The 24,381-nt window shown below is 44.6% G+C and overlaps 1 protein-coding gene across 3 annotated transcripts in view; it reads left to right on the top strand.

Moving 5' to 3' along the window:
- Window positions 1-3,398: 3,398 nt before the first annotated feature.
- The window catches only part of LOC133108480 (BCAS3 microtubule associated cell migration factor-like), a 92,799-nt gene continuing 71,816 nt past the window's right edge, over window positions 3,399-24,381 (top strand). For 2 of the 3 annotated variants that reach the window (XM_061218037.1, XM_061218039.1), the window contains exons 1-14: window positions 3,399-3,730; window positions 4,897-4,987; window positions 6,308-6,362; window positions 6,495-6,570; window positions 7,420-7,526; window positions 8,807-8,888; window positions 10,144-10,216; window positions 11,051-11,158; window positions 12,089-12,165; window positions 13,306-13,382; window positions 13,794-13,877; window positions 15,899-16,069; window positions 16,701-16,794; window positions 23,053-23,186. In XM_061218037.1, coding sequence (XP_061074021.1) covers window positions 4,917-4,987; window positions 6,308-6,362; window positions 6,495-6,570; window positions 7,420-7,526; window positions 8,807-8,888; window positions 10,144-10,216; window positions 11,051-11,158; window positions 12,089-12,165; window positions 13,306-13,382; window positions 13,794-13,877; window positions 15,899-16,069; window positions 16,701-16,794; window positions 23,053-23,186 — 1,209 coding nt within the window. In that variant the 5' untranslated portion in view covers window positions 3,399-3,730; window positions 4,897-4,916. The remainder of the gene's footprint in view (window positions 3,731-4,896; window positions 4,988-6,307; window positions 6,363-6,494; window positions 6,571-7,419; window positions 7,527-8,806; window positions 8,889-10,143; window positions 10,217-11,050; window positions 11,159-12,088; window positions 12,166-13,305; window positions 13,383-13,793; window positions 13,878-15,898; window positions 16,070-16,700; window positions 16,795-23,052; window positions 23,187-24,381) is intronic. The other variant, XM_061218038.1, reaches the window with a different exon arrangement.

Below are 24,381 nucleotides of genomic sequence, written 5' to 3' on the forward strand. Positions count from 1 at the left end.
CATGCACACAAATCATTTTTGGGGTTATTTATGTGTTTTATTGTTTCATGTTCGAAAGTCTACTGAGCATATATATATACATATATATCAGATATTGTTATCATAAGACAATTTAATGTTTATGGACCAAGAAGAAAAACTAACTGTTTGGCCATATTTAAGGGCATTAAAGTCATGGACTGTGTCCTGTAGAACAAGTTACATGGTGTAGAGTAATCCCTGCCATGGCACATCAACATAATACCAATATTTACAGGCTTGTTTCAATCTGAGAAGAAGAATGCCATGAAGTGACTGGATAAGTAACATGTGCATCAGAGCTGGTGAGTATGTGATTTTGGACAAATCACATTTTTATCATCATGATGTACCTGAGATTTATTACAATAAATACAGTCAGGTCCATAAATATTGGGACATCGACACAATTCTCCTCTTTTTGGCTCTATACACCACCACAATGGATTTGAAATGAAATGAATATGCTTTAACTGCAGACTTTCAGCTTTAATTTGAGGATATTTACATCCAAATCAGGTGAACAGTGTAGGAATTACAACAGTTTCTATATGTGCCTCCCACTTTTTAAGGGACCAAAAGTAATGGGACAATTGGCGGCTCAGCTGTTCCATGGCCAGGTGTGTGTTATTCCCTCATTATCTCATTTACAAGGAGCAGTTCATTTCAAGTGTGCTATTTGCATTTGGAATCTGTTGCTGTCAACTCTCAATATGAGATCCAAAGAGCTGTCACTATCAGTGAAGCAAGCCATCATTAGGCTGAAAAATCTAAACAAACCCATCAGAGTGATAGCAAAAACATTAGGTGTGGCCAAATCAACTGTTTGGAACATTCTTAAAAAGAAAGAATGCACCGGTGAGCTCAGCAACACCAAAAGACCTGGAAGACCACGGAAAACAACTGTGGTGGATGACAGAAGAATTCTTTCCCTGGTGAAGAAAAACCCCTTCACAACAGTTGGCCAGATCAAGAACACTCTCCAGGAGGTAGGTGTATGTGTGTCAAAGTCAACAATCAAGAGAAGACTTCACCAGAGTGAATACAGAGGGTTCACCACAAGATGTAAACCATTGGTGAGCCTCAAAAACAGGAAGACCAGATTAGAGTTTGCCAAACAACATCTAAAAAAGCCTTTACAGTTCTGGATCAACATCCTATGGACAGATGAGAAAAAGATCAACTTGTACCAGAATGATGGGAAGAGAAGAGTATGGAGAAGGAAAGGAACTGCTCATGATCCAAAACATACCACCTCATCAGTGAAGCATGGTGGTGGTAGTGTCATGGCGTGGGCATGTATGACTGCCAATGGAACTGGTTCCCTTGTATTTATTGATGATGTGACTGCTGACAAAAGCAGCAGGATGAATTCTGAACTGTTTCGGGCAATATTATCTGCTCATATTCAGCCAAATGCTTCAGAACTCATTGGACGACGCTTCACAGTGCAGATGGACAATGACCTGAAGCATACTGTGAAAGCAACCAAAGCAAAGAAGGCAAAGAAGTGGAATGTTATGCAATGGCCAAGTCAATCACCTGACCTGAATCCGATTGAACATGCATTTCACTTGCTGAAGACAAAACTGAAGGGAAAATGCCCCAGGAACAAGCAGGAACTGAAGACAGTTGCAGTAGAGGCCTGGCAGAGCATCACCAGGGATGAAACCCAGCGTCTGGTGATGTCTATGCGTTCCCGACTTCAGGCTGTAATTGATTGCAAAGGATTTGCAACCAAGTATTAAAAAGTGAAAGTTTGATTTATGATTGTTAGTTTGTCCCATTACTTTTGGTCCCTTAAAAAGTGGGAGGCACAACAAACTGTTGTAATTCCTACACCGTTCACCTGATTTGGATGTAAATACCCTCAAAGTAAAGCTGAAAGTCTGCAGTTAAAGCACATCTTGTTTGTTTCATTTCAAATCCATTGTGGTGGTGTATAGAGCCAAAAAGATGAGAATTGTGTCAATGTCCCAATATTTATGGACCTGACTGTAAGGCTCTGACCTATAACTAAGCCTGTTCAAGAATTTGCGGTCATGGTCAGAATGTCTTAACAAATTAGCTTAATATGATTAAAAGGATTAATTCAATTAATTAAAATGATGATAATACACATTGTTGCTCCAAAATCACATTCTCACCAGCTCTGATGCATGTTACTTATCCAGTCACTTCATGTTAGTCTTCTACTGAATTAATACAGAGAACACAAACTCGACACAACGAAATACTCTCAAAGTAACGACATAAGACAAATTATCTTCATTTAAATTAAATATTTTAAAACAATAGACGGGTCAGACACAGGGATGTCACAATGTGACATGAGAAGAATGTTTACATGCAACATTTTAAAGACCTTTTGCAAACTATATGAATCATTGTCTTGCATCAATCAACATGTCAAACAAATTGTCTAAATACTATAAGAATATGTACCAGCACCTACACAGTGATATGTACCAGCACCTACACAGTGGGTACAATATTATTATGTAAATGCACATTCTTTCAAACCGTCTGTTACAACGTTACGTCAGCTAACTAACTAGATAAGTTAGCAATTTGCCTATATAGATTTAGCTGATTTAGCTAGTAGTACACCAGGGGCCATATTACATTAAAGAAACACAGCATTCAAGTGATTTATTTCTTGTTGAGAATAACGTTCGTTAGCTAGCTAGCTAGCTAGTTACCATTCAACATATTCAATATTTCAACCTGTCACACTGACAAGCAAAATAAAGTTTAGAGGCTTATAAACTGAACCACATAAGCTTGCAAGCTGTGCTGTCACGTCTTGTTGATTCGGACTTTTTACCCCACATTTGGTAGTCTTGCGAGCGGAAAAGACGGTGTCTTCGTAAGAACAGATTGACTGACAAAACAGCCAATAACGTGCGACAGGTGCGCTTTTGATGCACATTTGGAAGTCGGGAAAACGGTATCTTGTGAACCTTATAGCGGACTGACTGTGCGCGCCACCCCCTTAGAACCGCCCTTGACGTGATGAGAACTATTCCGTATATGCCCTGTATGCTATGTCTGACTTATTAAAGAAAGAAGAAAAAAAAACCCTTGAAGAGCAAATCTACCAATTCTGATGTATTTGTGTGGTCCATTTTTCTACTTAGAAGCACACAGAGAGCGCTGTTAATGATCGTCATCTAATGAAAATAATAATTGTAGCGCCATGCACAGTACACTGTCAATTTTTCCACCCAGAGTATCATATATGCAAGGTTCTGAAGAAACAGAACCGCTCCGACACCGTGCTGCACGCAAGCCAGTTTCTCGCGAGATTTCAATGTAAACAAACAAGTATGGGTGACGTGTAACGGACGTCTGTACAACTTAAGGAAAATGTACATGTCACGCTTAACGCTTGCTTCGTAATGAAATACAGGTGAATAGTGGTCAAAATGTATAAAAAACGAGACAGTTTCATCAATAGATCGAAGTGAGTTTCCCTTTCTAAAGACAGATCTACTTAGTCAACCGCACAAAGACATTTTCTAGAATTGCTATTGGTTTGAAATCAACTTTGCCCGCCTTCCTCATGCACGTATTGACGGAGCTCTATCAACGCCGCGTTTTCATTGGCTCTTTTTGTGAGTTCTTCTGTTTTTCAGTATTTGCTTCTGTTTTGTCGCGTTCAGCGAATAGCTTCAGTGGAACAGGACGCAACACAAACTCAACGCCCTGGGTTCGTATCGAAACGCCGTTTAATAAACAATTCAGGTGTAAATGTAATGGTCTTAGAAAGTTGAGTATTTCGGGAATTTCATGATTTTACGCCATTGGACTACGCTACGTGTCAACGAGCTGCTAGCTAGCTTGCTAAGTTGTCAATCAGTTTGGTTTAAACAGCTATCAGGATGTTCAAGTCATGTTATAGCAAGCCACTTCATTTATTTAGTGAAATGTTATTTTGAGGATCATGAATGAATAGCCTAAAATATCACATTGAAAAGACATTATTTGCCAGAAATTCAACTACGGGCTTGTTCTTCAAGATCCCCCTATTGTGCTAAAATTCAATGGTGCCACTTTTGCTTCTTGTCAGAAGCTTTAGGTCTTTGTGTAAATCGAAATTACAGAGGAGTATGTACAGATATTTAGCTTGTTTTATTAAAGTAAAGTAAATTCTACACAGTAGGCCTTTAGCACATCCACATATCCATTGCAGTTGAATGTAATTTGCGAATCAACCAGCGAGTTTAAAAGATTTCATCGACCCAATGTTTTGTGGAATTTGCTGTTTTAACTCCTTAACTGCAGCACAGTGTAACAGCCAATGAGAAGCTACTTTGGAAAACGACTCAAGTAATCATTCCTTCCCCTAAGAGATGCAGGCTGGGTGCCTGTTCTTAGAATCGTAAACTAATTTGTACCTAGGAACTGGGGTCGGATGAGTTATCTGTTATGGACCACTTCAATTGATCAACATAATGCAGAGTAACAGCCAAACCTGCAAACCCCAAGGTTCTCCAAGGGCAAGACGGAATAAAAAGGAAGAGTACGGGGTAGTGCAGGTCCCTGCGTCTCTGCACTGGGGAGGCAGGACAATTTGGTGCCATTAATACTGGTGACCTGGGTAACTGAACAAGGTGTATCTGCATGCTTTCTGGGGCTGGCGGTGGTCACATGGTCCCATGTATTCAGGCTTCTGAATGCCATTGCTGTTATATTACATTACATTACAATGCAGGGTTAAGGGCCTTGCTCAAGGGCCCAACGGCTGTGTGGATCTTATTGTGGCTACACCGGGATTAGAACCACTGACCTTGCGTGTCCCACTCATTTACCTTAACCACTACACTACAGGCCGCCCCCGTTATAGCTCATGTTATCCTCTTCTCTCCCCTGCAGGGTAGAGGATCGGAGTGAAAATGGCGTCCGAGTCTCCACGCCGCCCGAGCCGCTGTGCGGGGGGCGTGGTCGTGCGAGCGCAGGCTGCCACGTAAGAACCAGCTCCTCCCCTTCTTTCCCGTGGTCACTTTCCCCTGGGCTGGTCAGCCATGCTCCCAGTCAGCCAATCAGCAGGCAGGGTGTTCGTCCCAGCTCTGTATGGAGAAATTGTGCATTCCGCTCCAGGCCCGAGTGTAGGTAGCAGGGCTGGGGTAAATGCCATCGCAATCAAGGCGTTCAGTTCAATTCAGGAAGTCAACGTAAAGTCATTTAATGAACTGAACAATTCCAATAGAACATCTTGAGTGTTTTTGAACTGAAGAATTGAATTACAGTTAATTGACTGAATTGGAATGGAGTTGACCCCTGTTGGGAAGAAGTCTGCCGTGTTCTATTTTCTTTCCTTCGGATGTAAATGTACATTATGATGCAAACGCAGGCACCCAAGCTAGCTTAGCTAGAGCCGTATGGAGGTGTGTTTTTGGTGAGAAAGTTGTGGGTTTTTTCAGTGGGTTTTTGATGAGAGAGTTGTGAGTGTTTTTGATGAGAGGTGTGTGTGTGTTTTCCAGTGTGTTTTTGGTGAGAGAGTTGTGTGTGTTTTTCAGTGTGTTTTTGCTGAGGGAGGTGTATGTGTTTTTCGGTGTGTTTTTGGGTGGCATGCAGTGGGTAGCACTGCCGCCTCACAGCAAGGAGGTCCTGGGTTCGCCTGTCTGTGTGGAGTTTGCATGTTCTCCCCGTGTTTGCGTGGGATTCCTCCAGCTACTCCGGTTTCCTCCCTCAGTCCAAAGACATGCAGGTTAGGCTGATTGGAGAGTCTAAATTGCCCGTGGGTATGAGTGTGTGAGTGAATGGTGTGTGTGCCCTGCGATGGACTGGCGACCTGTCCAGGGTGTATTCCTGCCTTTCACCCAATGTATGCTGGGATAGGCTCCAGCCCTCCTGCGACCCTGTTCAGGATAAGCGGGTTAAGATAATGGATGGATGGATGGATTTCTGAGTGTTTCAGTATATTTCTAGGGAGTCTTGTGGGTGTTTTTCAGTGTGTTTTTGGTGAGTGAGTTGTGGGTGTTTTTCTGTGTTTTTGGTGAGATAGTTGTCAGTGTTTTTGGGGAGATGGTTGTGTGTGTTTTTCAGTGCGTCTTGTTGAGAAAGTTGTGAGTGTTTTTCAGTGTGTTTTTAGTGAGAGTTGTGAGTGTTTTTCAGTGTGTTTTTAGTGAGAGTTGTGAGTGTTTTTCAGTGTGTTTTAGTGAGAGTTGTGAGTGTTTTTCAGTGTGTTTTTAGTGAGAGTTGTGAGTGTTTTTCCATGTGTTTTTAGTGAGAGTTGTGAGTGTTTATCAGTGTGTTTTTAGTGAGACTTGTGTGTGTTTTTCAGGGAGCAGTCCTACATGGAAAGTGTGGTTACGTTCCTGCAGGATGTTGTCCCACAGGTAGGAATACCTCCAACATTCCCATGTCCCTCTAACATCTCTCAGCTTGAACCCACTGACCTTGTCCTCTTCCTCCTCCCCTTCCCCTTCCTTCCCCTTCCTTCCCCTTCCTTCCCCTTCCTTTCCCTCTAGGCCTACACTGGTGGACCTCCGACAGATGAGAAGGAGAAGGTGATCTGGGTTCGATTTGAGGAAGCAGACATTAATGGTAAGTAGAGGTGTGCAAACATGGTCTCATCATTTACTGAGGTCCATGTGATGCAGTCATTCCATAGTTCTGCACTATATTGCTGGAAGAGATTCAGTACTATCCTACAGATCTGTGAGCGATTTAGTACTATAGTACAAAGCTGAATTATTCAGTACTACAGTCCTGGGTTGTAAGAAATTTTCTACTGCAATACACAGCTGGAAGAGATTTTTTAATGTAGTCACTGGTACTAAAGGCCAAAAACCAGCAGAAACGGTGGCCCTTAGCTAAACCTATAGTCACTGGTTTCACACCCCCACTGTATGATTGTACTGCTTTCCCTCAGGTATAGTAAGTAGCGCTTAGGTGTATTTCCTTCACCGTGAGAGAAAAGCTGTTAATGAAAATATGCAGATCAGGACGGTGCTTGTCCTGTCATTGTGTTTGTAACAGGACAGTCACTGTGTTTGTAACAGGACAGTCACTGTATTAGTAGCAGGGCTGTGACTGTGTATTCGTCACAGGACTGTGTGTTGGTACCAGGACAGTGAGTGTGTTTGTAACAGGACAGTGACTGTGTTTGTAACAGGACAGTCACTGTGTTTGTAACAGGACAGTCGCTGTGTTAGTAATAGGGCTGTGACTGTGTTTGTAACAGGACTGTGACTGTGTGTTAGTAACAGGACTGTGACTGTGTTAGTAACAGGACTGTGACTGTGTTTGTAACTGTCCCCAGAGCAGGCTTTAGCACACTGTATTGATCTGGGGTTCACTGTACAACGCGGTACAGAGCAGAGTGTACTCCTAGCTCTTAGCATGCAGAGTGAGTGAGGCTGTGCTTCTGATTTGCCGCTGCTCTGTGTGCAGACGTGTGCCGATCCCCAGAGTTCCTGGAGTGCCACGGCGGGGGGTCAGGCCCTCCCCTCTGCCTCATGATTGGCTACTCGGAGGGAATGCAGATCTGGTGCATATCTGTGAGTATGCCATCGTCTTCATCTCTCCCGCTCTCATGTGTGCTGTGTGTTTTTATCTCTGTGTACCTGCCACTGCTCAACCCAACGGGAAAGGCCTTAACCCCTCTGTTAGTGTTTTTTATTATCACTCGTTAAAGGGGCAGTACACCCTAAATGTCTAGACCACACCTTTTCTGGTAATCAATATGCTGACAACAGCAACGTCTCTATCTAAATATCATGCTACAGTTACTCACAAACATCAACAGAGCTCAAAAATCCAGAACTATTTCTTCTTTTGCCGGATATCACGAACTGTTTCCAACCAAGCAGAAGTTTCTGCTCACAGAAAGTGTGAATTGTTTTGATCAAAATCCTAGAATCAAGACTAGATACTATGAAGCCTGTAAAGGCACATGCATAGATCAATACGTGTGATTTGGTAGTGGCCCAGTAGACACAAACCCCTGGATGAATATAGGACAGCTTGCTAAACATGACAGGGAAACTTGGCTCATCCAATGGGCCGCTGAGTGAGTATTTTCCGGCATTTGCAAGGTTTGTTATTTGTGTGTGCATTTATGCATGTGTGTATGTGTGTGTACGTGTGTAAGTCTGTCGTCTCTGTGTGTGTGTTCGCATATGAGTGTCTCTGCCTATGCTTTGTGAAGCTGCCCACACATCTACTAAAATGGGGTATGTGAGGTCACTGAGGCAGTTAAACTGGGCCATGATGAAACCAGCAAGTTGAGACTAGTTCTTCTGCTGTGAACGTCAGTTCTCTCCTTGTTCACTAGATGTCGCTAAAGGTAAGGGATTGGTCCTAAACTGGAAACTGGAAACTGGAAACCTGGAATGTGGTGGGAATACTTGGGTAGTTTGGCAGCAGGGCAGCTCATTGAGGCCTGATGGGGATCTGTGCGATGGGTTTGACCTCAGAATATTCTGACGCTCCAGTGAAGATGAGATGGAGCAATGAAAATGAAGTGTGGTTGAATAGATGATGTACAGTGGCTCAGAGGTGACATACGGCTTTCTTTGAGCCATTAGACGGATCCAAAAACATGAATTCTGTAACTTGATCCCCTGATACCTTTTTCTCAGAGTTCAGGAGTTTCCCACAGATGCCTTGGCTCTGTACCTCCACCTCTGGGAATGGAATTGTTATTACCACAAGAAAACTTCCGGTGAATTATATTTGTACTTGCCAATTTATGACACACTTGGTCACATGATCGTCGACACAAGCCAACTCTGATTGGCTTGTGTCTCTCTTTGATGATGTGTTCCTGTGTTTGCAGCTCAGTGGAGAGGCCCAGGAGCTGTTCTCGGTGCGTCAGGGCCCAGTGCGGGCGGCCAGAATCCTGCCTGCACCACACATTGGTGAGCATCTCGGCACCTTTCCTTCTTTAATGTGCTTTTGATCAGGCATCTGGGGGGTACAAGTGAGAGAGAGTCAAGTGTTCTATGGTCCTGCAGATTAGGTGTGCTGTATATTAGGTGTGCTGTGTATTAGGTGTGCTGTATATTAGGTGTGCTGTATATTAGGTGTGCTGTATATTAGGTGTGCTGGAGATTAGGTGTGCTGGAGATTAGGTGTGCTGCAGATTAGGTGTGCTGCAGATTAGGTGTGCTGTATATTAGGTATGCTGCAGATTAGGCTATTAATGAATTTTAAAAAAATATTTTTTTTTTGAAAGATTTTCCATTTTCAACAACTTTAACAACTTTTCTGTGACCGATCCATGATTAATAATGGTAATATTAATATTCCATGTGACACATACCCAGCCTTAGTCGCCTGTAACGCAGTGCGTGGCGGTGCCAGAGGCGAGATGTGCCGTGAATCAGCAGGAATGTATTTTCTTCTCGTCTCCTTTTCTTTTGTCCATTGTTTTAATTAGTTCCGCTTTTTTGGCATATTTTTGAGCAGCACAATGACGGCATTCAGACACATGTGGAGAGGGATAAAAGTGAAAAGGGCGTAATCAGAAGCAGCAGAGACGAGCAGGAGCGGAGAGTTTTCCCCGCAGAATGAGAGTGATTGTCGCGCGAGGGGAAGTGGTGGGGACCCGCGGGCCAGAGGGCAGCGTGGGTGTGGGAGCACCCCCCTCGGGCACCTTCGCACAATGTAGGCCTGGGTTTCAACAAGCTGACGGGTCCTGCCCACTACAGACCGACAGTGCTTTCAATGAATTACAATTACTCTGTAATGGAAAAAAAATTGCTTCTCAGTCAGTTCGGAGTTGGTGACCCGTATTCTTGCGGGTAAGGACGTGGGGCGATTTCCGTCTATTGCTGTTAAACCTATGCAGAAATGCACTTAAAACACACGCATTCACATCGACACAAATACACAGATGTGTACACACACACATGCAAACACGCACACACACAGAGATGCATACACACACACACACACACACACACACACACACATACATGCATACATACATACACACACACACACACACAGCCACCTCACTTATTCCACATCAAACATGTAATATCTGAAACTAATTCCATAATATCGCATTCTCATATAGTGTCATACCAAGACTTGTGGTGAATTGTATGATGCAATATCCCATGCTCATGATTTCTGAAAATCCCTCTTTGTCCCCGCCTTCTCCTGCAGGTCCTCTGAAGACGGACAGCTTTGCAGAGAAGAGACCCCTCCTCGCTGTGTGCAAGGCAACTGGGTCCTCAGGGTGAGTGACATCACTTCCTCCACATTGTTGTTCTCCTTTAGTTTAAAAAAGTCATTGGTTTAACAAATAGTGACACAAAGTGGATGAACACCTTTTATGAAGTAGGACATAAAGACTTTGTAACACACTCTCTCCTTGCCTGTCCATCCCTTTTGCGTATCAGAATTTTAGATACTGGAAAAAAATGTTCGCTCTCAAAGGTGTTCTCTCAGCCAAGTTGATAAACTGGCCCCGGTCCTCACAGCTTTATGTGAGCGTGTCATCGTTTTCTGAAAGGTTGGCAGGGTGACACGCCGACCGCTCACAAGCTCCAGGCAGCTCTGGCCATAGAGAGGCGGAGAGTGACGATGGCTTTAGCGGAACCCGGCCAGGCTCACTCAACATCATCTCATTAGCAGAGAGGATTAATGTAGATTGTGTGGCAGCAAGTGCAATGCATACAATCATGTTAATACGGGTCAGGAGCTTCTGCTAATGTTCACATCATCCAAATACAAAAATAGAGCTGCTGGCTGGCTTTTCTATCATGGCCACACTTCCGAGGCCTCTCATTGGAGGAATTAGGACAAATGAAGAGCTGTGTGGTTCTCCATCAACGAGTCCTCTGTGATTCACTTGTGCATATTCATTTATTCATTTGGTTAATGCAGTTGTGCATTCCAGACTACAGACCGAGGATTATCTTCTCCCTAACAGGGTGTGGTGTTAGTATACTTTTATCCAGCACAGTAAAATGTAGAAAACCTCTCTGCTGTGTGAGTTTATACAGGAGCCCCTGCAGTGTGTGTGTATATGTGTGGTACTGCCACTAATGAGTGTGTTTGTTTCCTGTAGGACCAGTCTTCCGTTTTGCTGTGTGGATCTATATTCACTGCGATCAGGGGAGATGGTCAAGTCCATCCAGTTCAAAACGCCCATCTACGACCTGTACTGCAACCAACGGTAAAACCAAAAGTCTGTTCCAGTAAACTTTCATTCAGTATAAGTCTGTTACACAACGGTAAGCTACAGCACAGTCTAAATCTGTTACACTACAGCAAGCTACAACACAGATTAAATGTGTTACACTACAGCAAGCTACATCACAGTTTAAATGTGTTACACTACAGCAAGCCACAGCACAGTTTAAATGTGTTACCCTACAGCAAGCTACAGCACAGTTTAAATCTGTTACACTACAGAAAGCTACAGCACAGTTTAAATCTGTTACACTACAGAAAGCTACAGCACAGTTTAAGTCTGTTTCACTACAGCAAGCTACAGCACAGTCTAAACGTGTTACACTGCAGCAAGCTACCGCAGTCTAAATCTTTTACATGACAGCACAGTCTAAATCTGTTACACTACAGCACAGTCTATCTGTTAGATTTAACATGGAAATTGAGCCACAAAAATGAAAACATTTGAACATCTGAACATGAACATCTTGTCTTGTCAATTAATATTTCCCAAAATGTTGGTGTTTACCTTTAAAGTATATATTCCAATAAAGCTATTAAGTTTGGTTTTAAAAAAAAGTTTTTTTCATGGACTTCCTGGAAAACAAGATTTTACGTAATTGTGTACCAGTGGGCATGCATGTTGATCAAATGTCTGTCAATTTTCCATTCCCCTCCAATCAATATCCTTTTCATACAGCCATGCACATCCTCATTTGACGTCCCCCTCCTCATGTGACATCAATCAAATCGAATCCCCACCCTTCAAAAATTCCCCCCGAAAGATGTGTTTCACTCACGTAAACGTCATATTGTGGATGCTAATGCTGCTCTAACTTCCTTTTTAGCTTGTTTTAAAACACCCAGATATCTCACTTGCAGTTGTGAAATGTATTGCTTCTCCTGGCTAATTATATGCTCTTTCCATTTGCAGGATCCTTGTTGTCGTTCTGCAAGAGAAGATAGCTGCGTTCGATAGCTGCACATTCACAAAAAAATTCTTTGTTACAAGTAAGTGGCATAAAAAGTTTGTGTGAAGTGTATTTGTTTGAATGATGATTACTGCGCTAATGAATCCCACCAACACTTTGCCTGGAACTGAAAACCAAATTTTAGTAACTGTCGGGAGTGCTTTTTATTGTGGAACTTGGGATCACATGGAGGCGTTTATGTGACATCAGATTTACTGCTCTGCACAAATACATTACTGTGGGCACCCTCTATGTCACACTCCCATCAGACAGATCAATGGTAACAACCAAACGCACAATCCTGTTCTGCCATGATTATTATTTTTATTACTATGGCTTTTCGTTCTTTTTCTTCTCTTACAAAAAAAAAACTGGCTCAAACAGCTGTAGCTCCTTGCTCATATTTTATTACTATATATTGAATTGCTTTGTGTCGGTTTGTTAAGAAACATTTATTTTTATTAATGTCGATGTAAAATGAATTTCCCTGTTAATTGATATTGGCAGAATTCTGAACATGAACGTTGCCCAGCAAACCAAACTGGCAGTTGGTTGGTTTTGGTTTGTTCTGTGGTCGTCCTGTAGGTAATTTAGTGCAGTAATGTCTGTTCTGTGGTCCTCCTTTTGGTAATTTAGTGCAGTAATATCTGTTCTGTGGTCCTCCTTTAGGTAATTTAGTGCAGTAATGTCTGTTCTGGGGTCCTCCTTTCGGTAATTTAGAGAATGGTCAGTCAGTACAGAGTGGAGAATTATGTTTTGGTTTTATGCATCATTCAGAGTTCTTACCATTGGTCTAACCAACTATCCATCGCAAGGAGAAACTCCTCACCTAGGGCCCAGAATGCATTAGTTCCTAGTATTACAAAAAACCTTGGTCAAAGCTGATCTTCCAACAAGCGTGCCGGTCCTGTCTGTATGTGTTTAATTCTATTTAATATATTTCAGTAACTTTTAACCTGTTTTGGCCAGGCTTGTTTTTGTAGAGATGCTATAAGGTGCAAAAGGTTAATTATTTTAATCTTCTACACAGTCACATTCCTCCAGGCATTTTGTGGTGTGGTGTTTGTGTGCTAAGGTTTCAGGGACCGTGGTTGCGAGCTGCTGGTCCCGTTTTCTGGGCTCTGTATCGGAGCACACCCGCTCTGGGGCTTTGACCCTGTCCCCACTGTCTCTCCCCCAGGCTGTTACCCCTGCCCTGGACCCAACCTCAACCCCATCGCCCTCGGCGACCGCTGGCTCGCCTACGCCGAGAACAAGGTAGACCTGCCACCCATCACATCCCATAATAATCCTCCTCACACGCTCTCATCAGTACTTTCATCTGCTGAGAACTGTACATTGATGATAATAAAATGTATTTTATATTACTTTGTTATTAAGAGTTGCCTGACCTGAGCTGGGTGTCTGGGTCAGGCCTGCTGTTGTTATTGGACACTGTGAGTGGTGTTCCAGGACCTTACGTTTAGGTGTTCAGCTTGGTTGAATCTCATCTGTTTGAGGCTGTTTGTGCACCTTGGGGAATCTGGTGACCCTCCTAATGCACATCTCGCCCTCTCCCTTCTCTCAAATGAGACAAAATACCCCCTCATATGTGCTACTGACCCAGTGCTACTGACCCAGTGGTAATGCTCCCTGATGCTTATGCTCTCAGTCTCTTTCTCTCTGCAGCTGATTGGTTGCCATCAGTCGCGGGGCGGAGCTTGTGGGGATAATTCCCAGTCCTACACTGCCACTGTCATCAGCGCTGCCAAGGTGAGTCTTACCTGTGCTGGGTCTCTCACAGGGTTTACCTGTGCTGGGTCTCACAGAGGAGGTTTACCTGTGCTGATCTGTGGGTCTCACACAGGGGGTTTACCTGTGCTGATCTGTGGGTCTCACACAGGGGGTTTACCTGTGCTGATCTGTGGGTCTCACACAGGGGGTTTACCTGTGCTTGGTCTCACACAGGGGGTTTACCCGTGCTGATCTGTGGGTCTCACACAGGGGGTTTACCTGTGCTGATCTGTGGGTCTCTCACAGGGGGTTTACCTGTGCTGATCTGTGGGTCTCACACAGGGGGTTTACCTGTGCTGATCTGTGGGTCTCACACAGGGGGTTTACCTGTGCTTGGTCTCACACAGGGGGTTTACCCGTGCTGATCTGTGGGTCTCACACAGGGGGTTTACCTGTGCTGATCTGTGGGTCTCTCACAGGGGGTTTACCTGTGCTGATCTGTGGGTCTCACACAGGGGGTTTACCGGTGCTGATCTGTGGGTCTCAAACAGGGGGTTTACCTGTGCTTGGTCTCACACAGGGGGTTTACCCGTGCTGATCTGTGGGTCTCACACAGGGGGTTTACCTGTGCTGATCTGTGGGTCTCACATAGGATGTGTCTCCTGTCTGAGCTGAATGGACTGACGGCTCATTTCCACCTGGGAGGGTAACTGGCAAGGCCCAAACAACAGCGCTGTCCTGTATTACTCTTAACAAACATAATGAGTTCTTCTGCGGTTGTAGCTACAAAGCTATTACATTATTACTTATTTAGCTGATGCTTTTATCCAAAGCGGCTTGTATTGATTATACTAAACAGCTCTAATCCCCCCCAGGAGCATTGTGGGGTTAAGGGCCCAACCGCTGCACTGATCTTATTGTGGTTACACTGGGTCTTGAATCACCAACCTTCCAAGTCCCAGTCAAGCACCTCAGACGCCAGGCTAAAAGCTGCCCACCTCCCATAGGCTTCCAGGCCTCTCCAATGCTCCATATCCCCCCCACACAGAGGAGCACTTTCAGGGGAAGGGAACCCATTCTTTATTAACCTCACACAGGAGGCCAGCGGCCTCTGGGCTTTTTAAGGAGGCCCTGGGGAGTCTGAGTACAGGAGGGCTGTCTGAGTACACAGTGCAGTCTCCTGTGCGTCGGTGCCGCCTTAAGTGGGGTCTCCTCCCTGTGCATTAATGGAGAGAGGATGGGTGCGGGTTCAAGGCCTGGGTGGATGGCGGCTGTACTGTCTGACTCCTGCATTTGGTTGTTTGTTGGCGGCCATCTTACGTCATAAATCAATCCGGCGTCAATTATTTATGCAAATGTTTGCCTCCTGTGTGATCAATGCTAATGTGTTTTGTAATCACTGGCTGGTCGAGTTTTTAGTGCCAATCAGAACAGACTGCCATTGATCTGGGGGTGGGGCTGGCTGGCTCACGGCACAGGCCTGGGCGCCGCGGGGAATGGAAGCCTGGGACTTTCATCATCATCATCATCATCATCATTATCACATCATCACCATCAGCATTATCATCATCACCATTATCATCATCCTCACCATCATCTTCATTATCATCATCAATCTTATCACCACCATCATCATCATCATCATCATCATCATCATCATTATCATTATCATTATCATCATCACCATCAGCATTATCATCATCACCATCATCATCATCACCACCATTATCATCATCATCACTATCATCATCATCATCATCATCATCACTATCATCATCACCGTCATCATTTTCATTATCATTATCTTCATTGTTATCTTCATCACCACCATCATCATCAGCAGTGGAGGGATACCTCAGGATGATCCCATTATAGGGCTTTCCGTTTCTCCAGAGATGAACACAGTAACGTGTAATGACAGTCTTTCGTTTAGAGTTTATTGAATAGGAGTATTAAAGATATTAATAGCAGTGCTAATGTTAGTGTTAGTGGCTTACCAGTGTCTTAGTGAGGACATTATTCCTGCCCAGTTTTCCATCTCTCTGACCTTTGTCCCTCAGACGCTGAAGTCGGGGCTGACGATGGTGGGGAAGGTGGTGACCCAGCTGGCCGGCACGCTCCCCTCGGGCACGTCGGAGGAAGAGGCCCCGCCTCCCAGCGCCTCCCGCCGCAACGCCCACACCCCGGGCGTGGTCTCCATCATCGACACGCTCTCTGTGGGGGAGGGGCAGGTACCGCTCTCTCACGTCAGGTCCCTCAGTCCGGGGTGGGATTATGCGGTCAGAGTCTCTGTGGGGGCAATCTATTATAAGTGTGAAAATCTGGACATGTTTTGACCCTATACCAGGGATTTTGCTTAATTTAAGGTATATTCATCAAGAAAATGGCAACAACAGTTGAGAAGTTGAGAAGTTTGTCACTCTTAAAGAGTGTGTTATTGTGGGGGGTTTTTTTTTGGGGGGGGGGGGTTAGAGTATGTGAGTATATGTTGGATAGGCTGGGTGTTGGGGAGTTAGTCCACAGGCAAATTGAATGATTTTATGAAAGGACCCCAAATGTTTGCCATGTGTGAGCTTTGGCGCTGGTGTGAAATTAGTTCCATGGATATGTGTTATTTGAGTAGATTAGACCAATGTGTTATGTTTATTTTGTGTCTTGTTTTGCAGTTTAAGAGGATGGTTTTCTTGGCGAGAGAAGTGTAGGTTTAAAAAAAAAAAAAAAAACATTTTGATTTGATTTTGAAAAGATGCGTATGTGTGATTTTGGGTTATGGTCGGTGAAGACTAATGGGGAGGGTGTGTGTGTTTTTGCAGGTTATGGTCAGTGAAGACTGATGGGGAGGGTGTGTGTGTGTTTTTGCAGGTTATGGTCAGTGAGGACTCTGATGGGGAGGGTGTGGTTGCTCATTTCCCAGCTCATGACAAACCCATTTCCTGCATGGCCTTCAATCCAAGCGGTGAGTAAAGAGCCGTACCTGCATTAACATAATGTACACACACACACACATACACGCGCACACATACACACACACACACACACACCCACCCACACATACACACACGCATGCATACATACACCACACACACATACACACACACACACTCACGCACATGCACGCACGCACACAGACACACTCACGCACACACTCACGCACACACACACATACACACATACGCACGCACATACGCACACATGCACACATGCACACATACACACATGCACACACACACACACACATACGCACACACACACATACACACGCACACATACACTAAATACTCACATACACACGCACACACACACTACACACACACACATACACACACGCACACACGCACACACACACACACACACACACATGCACACATACACGCACACGCACACACACACTACACACACACATACACACACACACACACACACACACACACATACACACGCACACATACACTACATACACACACACACACACACACATACACACGCACACACACACTACACACACACACATACACACACGCACACACACACTACAAACACACACATACACACATACATACGCACACACACATATACACATGCACACACACGCATGCATACACACACACACATACACACAAGCACACACAGACATGCATACACAGACGCACATATACACGCACACACTCACATACACGTACCTGCATTAACATAACATGCGCACTGTATCATAACATATGCACACACACACTCATACATACTCATACTCATACATGTACACGCATACATGAACTGACTCACACAGTGGTGTTGTGGTGTGTTGGGTTGTTTTGTTGACTTCTCACTAACTGATTGTAAATGGGCCTTTACTGCCTTTTTTTAGTGATATTGCAATTCTTCCTGAAAGTGACACCAATGTTCTGGGGTAAACAGCTGCTAAGTGGCTGTAATATATCAGATTGTGGTTTTGAATAACCCCCCCCTCCGCCCCATGATGGGGTCGTGGTTGAGCAGGCAGCTCTGTGATGTGGGGGGGGTTGAGGTGCGTGTTGTCATGGAGACGCGTAACAGGGTGGGGCTCCATTGTGTGCGAGCTGCAGGTGCACTGCCCCGGGGTAGGGGGCGGAGCCTCGCACAGAGATGACCTCATTGGGCCATTGTGTGCGTCGGAGCTGGTTCGTACCCGCAGCCAGAGGAGCCAGTCCGGGACAGGACGTCCTGTCTAACGGGCCACCGTAGTGACACTCCCAGCCTGAGGGCTGCGGGACTCCCTTACACCTCTCCCACATGAAAGAGTGGCCTGGAGCCAGAGGTCAGGGGTCAGGCCCATCAGTCTGCGCTGTGAAATCATCCGTGTCACAACACCGTTCAGCCTGTAGAAACACTCCAGCACACAGTGTAATCCACTCCAGAGTCAGTCTCTGTGAAACTCAAGGCTTCTCAACAGGTCATCGCAGCCAAGGGTTTCATTTAGACATGTCCCGACCTCTCTCCTGTCCCAGAGGGGAAAGGAAGCCCTGGGGCACAAACAAATATGGGGGGCCCAGGGGGCACTCAGCAAAATTAGGGTTACATCCTGATACATTTGGTTTATCGTTCCAAGTTTCACAAGTTACATATTGCAGATATTTCAGTCTTCCAGATGAAATAAACCTTGTTTCATTTGAATGACCTCAGTAGAATATATTGATCATTGTAATGTAAATTTGTTAGATATTCAAATTGTGTTGGTGTCTCGGTGGCGCAGCCTGTAGAGCACTGACCGCATGCTCATTGTGAGCCGCGACGTCGGCGGTTCGAATCCGACCTTCTGACATTTGTCGCATGTCTTCCCCTCTCTCTCGCTCCCATTCTTCCTGTCTCTCTATACTATACTGTCCAATAAAGCTGAAAAAAGGCCTAAAAAATATCGAGAAAAAAAAAAAGATATTCAAATTGTGCAAAATACTTGTCTGAAACAGACCTGCATCGTAAATGAATCTTTTTCATGTCCTGTGTTAAACATGGTCCCTGGGGCTGGTGTGTGGCATAGCTGCAGTCTGTGTCTGTGGTTTCAGCCATTGTACGTGTTGTAGAGCAGAAAGCTGGCTCTAGGGGGCGCTGTTGGTGTGCGTGCTGGCAGGATGCTCTGTCGTTGGCCTGTGGCGTGTAGCTCCTGTGTGAGCAGAGGAGAGGAGCTGGTGTCTGCGGTCGCTTGTAGACGCAGTGGTGCAGAGGGTGGATCGGTAGATAGATGGATGGGTATGTATAGTGCTTTGCTATCCACGCCAAGCACTTACAGTGATGAGGGGGAAACTTCCCTTAACCACCACCAATGTGTAAAACCCACCAGGGTGATGCAATAGCAGCCATTTTACGCCAGAAAGCTCTCCACACATCTGCTGATAGGGAGAGAACAATGTTTTTGCCTATTAAATCAGGGGATGATAAGGTGACAGACTGAAAGAGCCAGGTTTGGGAACTTAGCGAATTTGCGAAGAGGATCATGGGATCTTTATTGACCACAGTGAGTCAGGACCTCGGTTTAACATCTGAAAGATGGCGTCTCCCCATCCCTACGCTGGGGCATTGGTGGTAATTTGACCAGAGGGAAGACAACACCACTTCGAGCAGCCATTTAGTTTTCCCGGGAGGTCTCCCATCCAAGTCTGAACCAAGCCCACAGCTGCTTAGCTTCAGCCATTCAGCAGGAGCTGGGTACATGGTGGTATGGCTGCTGGCCCATTTTCCTTTGGGTGGGGGTCTCTTGCCACCCTTCCCACAGGAACACAGCTTTTGAGCTTCAACCTCCCTGCTTGTCACTGCCTGTAGAGCAGGGGTCTAACCCCCCTGCTGGTCACTGCCTGTAGAGCAGGGATCTAACCTCCCTCACATACACACTCGCACACGCACACACGCTCACATACACACTCGCACACGCACACACGCTCACATACACACTCGCACACGCACACACGCTCACATACACACACGCGCGCACACATATATACATGCAGCCCTCGGGTAACATGCAGCCATAACATAATGTCGTTGATTTGCATATTCTTTACCGAGGTGTCGTATTGTTTTGAACATTACATTACATTACATTACATTATTGGCATTTGGCAGACGCTCTTATCCAGAGCGACGTACAGTTGATTAGACTAAGCAGGAGACAATCCTCCCCTGGAGCAATGCAGGGTTAAGGGCCTTGCTCAAGGGCCCAACGGCTGTGCGGATCTTACTGTGGCTACACCGGGATTAGAACCACCAACCATGTGTGTCCCAGTCATTTACCTTAACCACTACGCTACAGGCCGCCCTGTACCTCGCCGAACATGGCGGCGGCAAACCCAGAGAGTGCAGGAGAGACTTCATCCCAAAAACCCTAACATCCAAAGTGTGGGAATTATGGAAACGGCAGATCACAGCAGCACGATGGCCATGCACAAACATCCAGGAACTGTGATGCTGGGTTATCTAGCTTGCTATTGTTATGTATATGTAGCTCTGTCACGTTGTTAACCTTGCTTTTCTCAATGTCATTGAATGAACTGTATTAAATTATAGTGTGTTGATTGTGTGATTTTACTGAAATTAACCTAAAACCTCATGCATGTCTGAAATCTAGCTAAAACTCTCGTATTAATGTAAATACAGCCATGATAATTGTTGGAATTGCACTGGACTGTTGGAATTGTTATAACGCTACAGTTACCAGTTACACTAACGTTACAAAGCTCTATTTCCACTGCGGAGTTATGATGGCTCCAGCCACTTATGTGTACCGGTAGCAATATTAAGCTACTCTGTAACAGAGCGTCAGAGTGGGGGTTCAGAGATGGGCCAAATATGAGAGGCTGGATGATTAATGTTGATTATAAGTCAAAAAGTTTAGGCTACTATCTCAGAAAGAATACCGACACAAACCAAACAAGAATCGCTCCCACACAAATGAGCACTAAAAACAAAAACAAATGACACCACTTTGGCCCAATTTGGAGCATGGTAGGGTGGAAGATGATGTCATGGATAATAAAACACTTCATATCTAAATAAACATAATGGCACATAACAAAACAAATACAGCACAAACGAATGAGACTACATTGGGCCGATTGGGACAATGATAGGGTGGTAATAACTCCACTTGTGATAAAAGTAATGTTTAATATCTAAAGAATTAAAATAGCACGTTTGTTTCTTTCATTGACACAAATGAGCACAAACATAGAGCAAACGACAGACTACTTTGGAGCGATTTGGAGTTTGTGGAGTGACATCACAGCTCATAATATGTAATGTGAAATATATAAAAAACCATACCAGCGCAAATTGTGATTTTTATAGCACAAATCGGTACAAACAAATGACTATTTGTTTTCATGTTCAGATTTCATGGGGTGGCAACTTCTCAGAGGTGACACAGCCATGGGCGTTCCTGCCTAAATGAGTTTGATCAGAAGTGTGCACGGCTCTAGGATTCCAGTTGTAGCCATCACCCCCCCGCCCCCCAAGACCTTTCCCCACGTGTTTATAATTTGAGATTTCCATGTTGTTTAAGGCTGGGGGGCAGACTGTTGTTTATTACACAGACCCTCCGCTCTGCTGAGTGACAGGTACTTCCTCCTTCAGTCAGTGCTGACAGACTCCGCCCAGTCCAGCCCCGGAGACCCCCCTGCCTCCGGGCAGCCTCGGGCTGCGCTGCGGATGGTTTGAGTTTACAGTGTCAGAAACGTGACACAAACAATACGGGCAGGAAACGTATGAGCACGGACGACATTCTCTTTGCCGAAAGACATGGTATTTATGGAACTGATTATGCTAGCAGCCCACATCCGTGGCTGTGCGGATCTCACACACGTTATTGTGAAGCTCTGAACTGAATGGCACTGCTGTTCGGTGCTGATGTGTTGTAAGCTGTGTGTGCTGGATGCTGAGTGTGAGATGCTCTGGTTTCTGACCGTGGCAGAGCAGACTGCTTCATAACGCCGGTTCTGCACAAGAAACGTCCTGACGCCTCTCTTTCGGGCCCCTTTTCAGCACCCTTCGCAAAACCCCCCCCCAAGTCCCGGTCCAAGCCACACTGACACATACACACGTGCACATACACAAACACACACAAACACATAAACACATGCAAATACACACGTGCACATACACACACATGCAAATACACACGTGCACATACACACATGCACACACACAAACACATAAACACGCTCATGCCTAGAATCAACACACTGTTACTACCATGTTAGTGTTTTAACAATAAGTATGTAATTATAACTCTTTGTTATGGTATCTGACCACACAATTTTAGGTGAGCAAAAGTATTGGAACAGTAGAGTATTTAAATAAATGAAAGTAAATAACACTTAATATTTGGAAGAATATCCCTTGCTTGCAATAACTGCATTAAGTCTGAGACCCATTGACATCACCAAACTATTGCATTTTTTTTGTGATGCTTCTCCAGGATTTTCTACAGCAGCATCTTGCAGTTGTTTGTTTCCGGGGTTTTTTTCACTTCAATCTCATGAGGTGAACTGCATGCTCAATTGGGTTAAGATCTGGTGATTGACTTGGCCATTCTAAAACCTTCCACTTTTTCTCCCTAATGAAGTCCTTTGTTGTGTTGGTAGTGTGTTTTGGGAGTCTTGCTACATGATGAAGTTCCAATTAGTTTGGACGCATTTCTCTGTAATTTGGCAGACAGAATGTTTTTTTTCACTTCATCCTACTGCTACCATCATGAGTAACATCATCAATAAATATTAGTGAGCCCACTCCAGAAGCAGCCATGCAAGCCCAAGCCATGCTTCACAGATGAGCTTGTATGTTTTGGATCATGAGCAGATCCCCTCATTCTCCAAACTTTGGCCTTTCCGTCACTGGTAGAGGTTAATCTTGGTCTGATCAGTCCAAAACTTTGTTCCAGAACTTGTGTGGCTCATCTCTGTATGTCTTTGCAAATTGTAATCTCGCCTTCTGATCCTTACTACTGATGGGTGGTTTGCATCTAGTGGTATAGCCTCTATATTGCTGCTCTCAAAGTCTTCTTTGAACGGTTGGTTGACATACCTTCACCCCTTCCCTGTGGATATTGTGACTGATGTTTTGGGTTTTTTCTTCACAACTCTCACAATGCTTCTGTCATCAACTGCTGTTGTTTTCTTTGGTCGACAGTATTTCTCTGTATTTTATGAAGGTGTGTTTCGGTGGTGAAGTGACGGTGTGTTTCCCTCTCCAGGCATGCTGCTGGTGACTGCAGACACACAGGGCCATGACTTCCACGTCTTTCAGATCCTTACTCACCCCTGGGCCTCATCTCAGAGCGCTGTACACCACCTGTACACACTGCACCGAGGAGAGACCGAGGCCAAAGTAAGCACACACACACACACACACATGCACACACACACTCACGTACACACACACTCACACATATATACACACGCACACACACACACACACACACACGCACGCACATACATACACTGCACCGAGGAGGTAAACACTCATACACACTCACACACACACACGCACACACACACTGCACCACGGAGAGACAAGGCCAAGGTAACACGCTCACACACACGCTCACACACACACACACACATACACACTCACACACACAATGGGTTCACACAGATTAAAACTGTTCCTTAATATTTTATTGTATTTCACACTTTCAAATTTATCACAGAAAGATGTTTACCCCTGCCCCCTCCTCGGCTGTGTCTTAAATATGTTATTTTCTCAATAATAATAATAGAATAAATGTGCAACAGTCAAAAACGTAAGTATACAAGTGATGTTTATCCACGTCAAGGTGTGTAGGATTCCTGTTTGGTTCCACAGGTGTGAGTTTGAGTTTCATGATTAATGACCAAACATGTGTTAACCAAAGGCCCTTGAGTAAACAGGAGTAATCCTACAGTAAATTGTAGTAATCCTTAAAAATACTGGCTCTCCAGGAATTGACATTTTCACAGCCACCACCTAAAATACTGACAGAAGCAGAGAACATTAAACACTGTTGTCCATGTTACAGATTTGAGTCTCTACAGCTCAGTGGCTGTGGGAGAAATACAGCTTGATTGGGCATTGCATACTGCTATCTCATTTACATTACATTACATTAATGGCTTTTGGCAGACACTCTTATCCAGAGCAATGTACAACAAAGTGCAAAGTGCATACCCACAGCCAGGGATAAGTGTGCTGAAAGACCCTTGAGGGAAGTACAATTTCAACTGCTACCAGTACAACATTTATTGTGCCCAGTTGGATAATTGAGGTAATTGGTGTTGCAACCACTAAATCTAGTCAGAGACAGTAAAGCAGGAACTAGACGGTAGTGTTTTTGGAATGGGGAAAGTGTCTCTGACTGGGCTAGGGTGATGAGGCACAAGCTCTCTGACCAAGATATTTAGCTACATTACTGGGTAGCTGGCAGGCTGGTCACAAAGAACAACTTTGTCAAAAGGGGTGAAGTTCTAGAAAGTTTGTTGTCAACATGAAAGTGGTGGATAATGATACAAATGATATACGAGTTATGCTAGATAACCCTGTAGAT

Source organism: Conger conger, chromosome 13, assembly GCF_963514075.1.
Source record: "Conger conger chromosome 13, fConCon1.1, whole genome shotgun sequence".
Classification (NCBI taxonomy): Eukaryota; Metazoa; Chordata; class Actinopteri; order Anguilliformes; family Congridae; genus Conger; species Conger conger.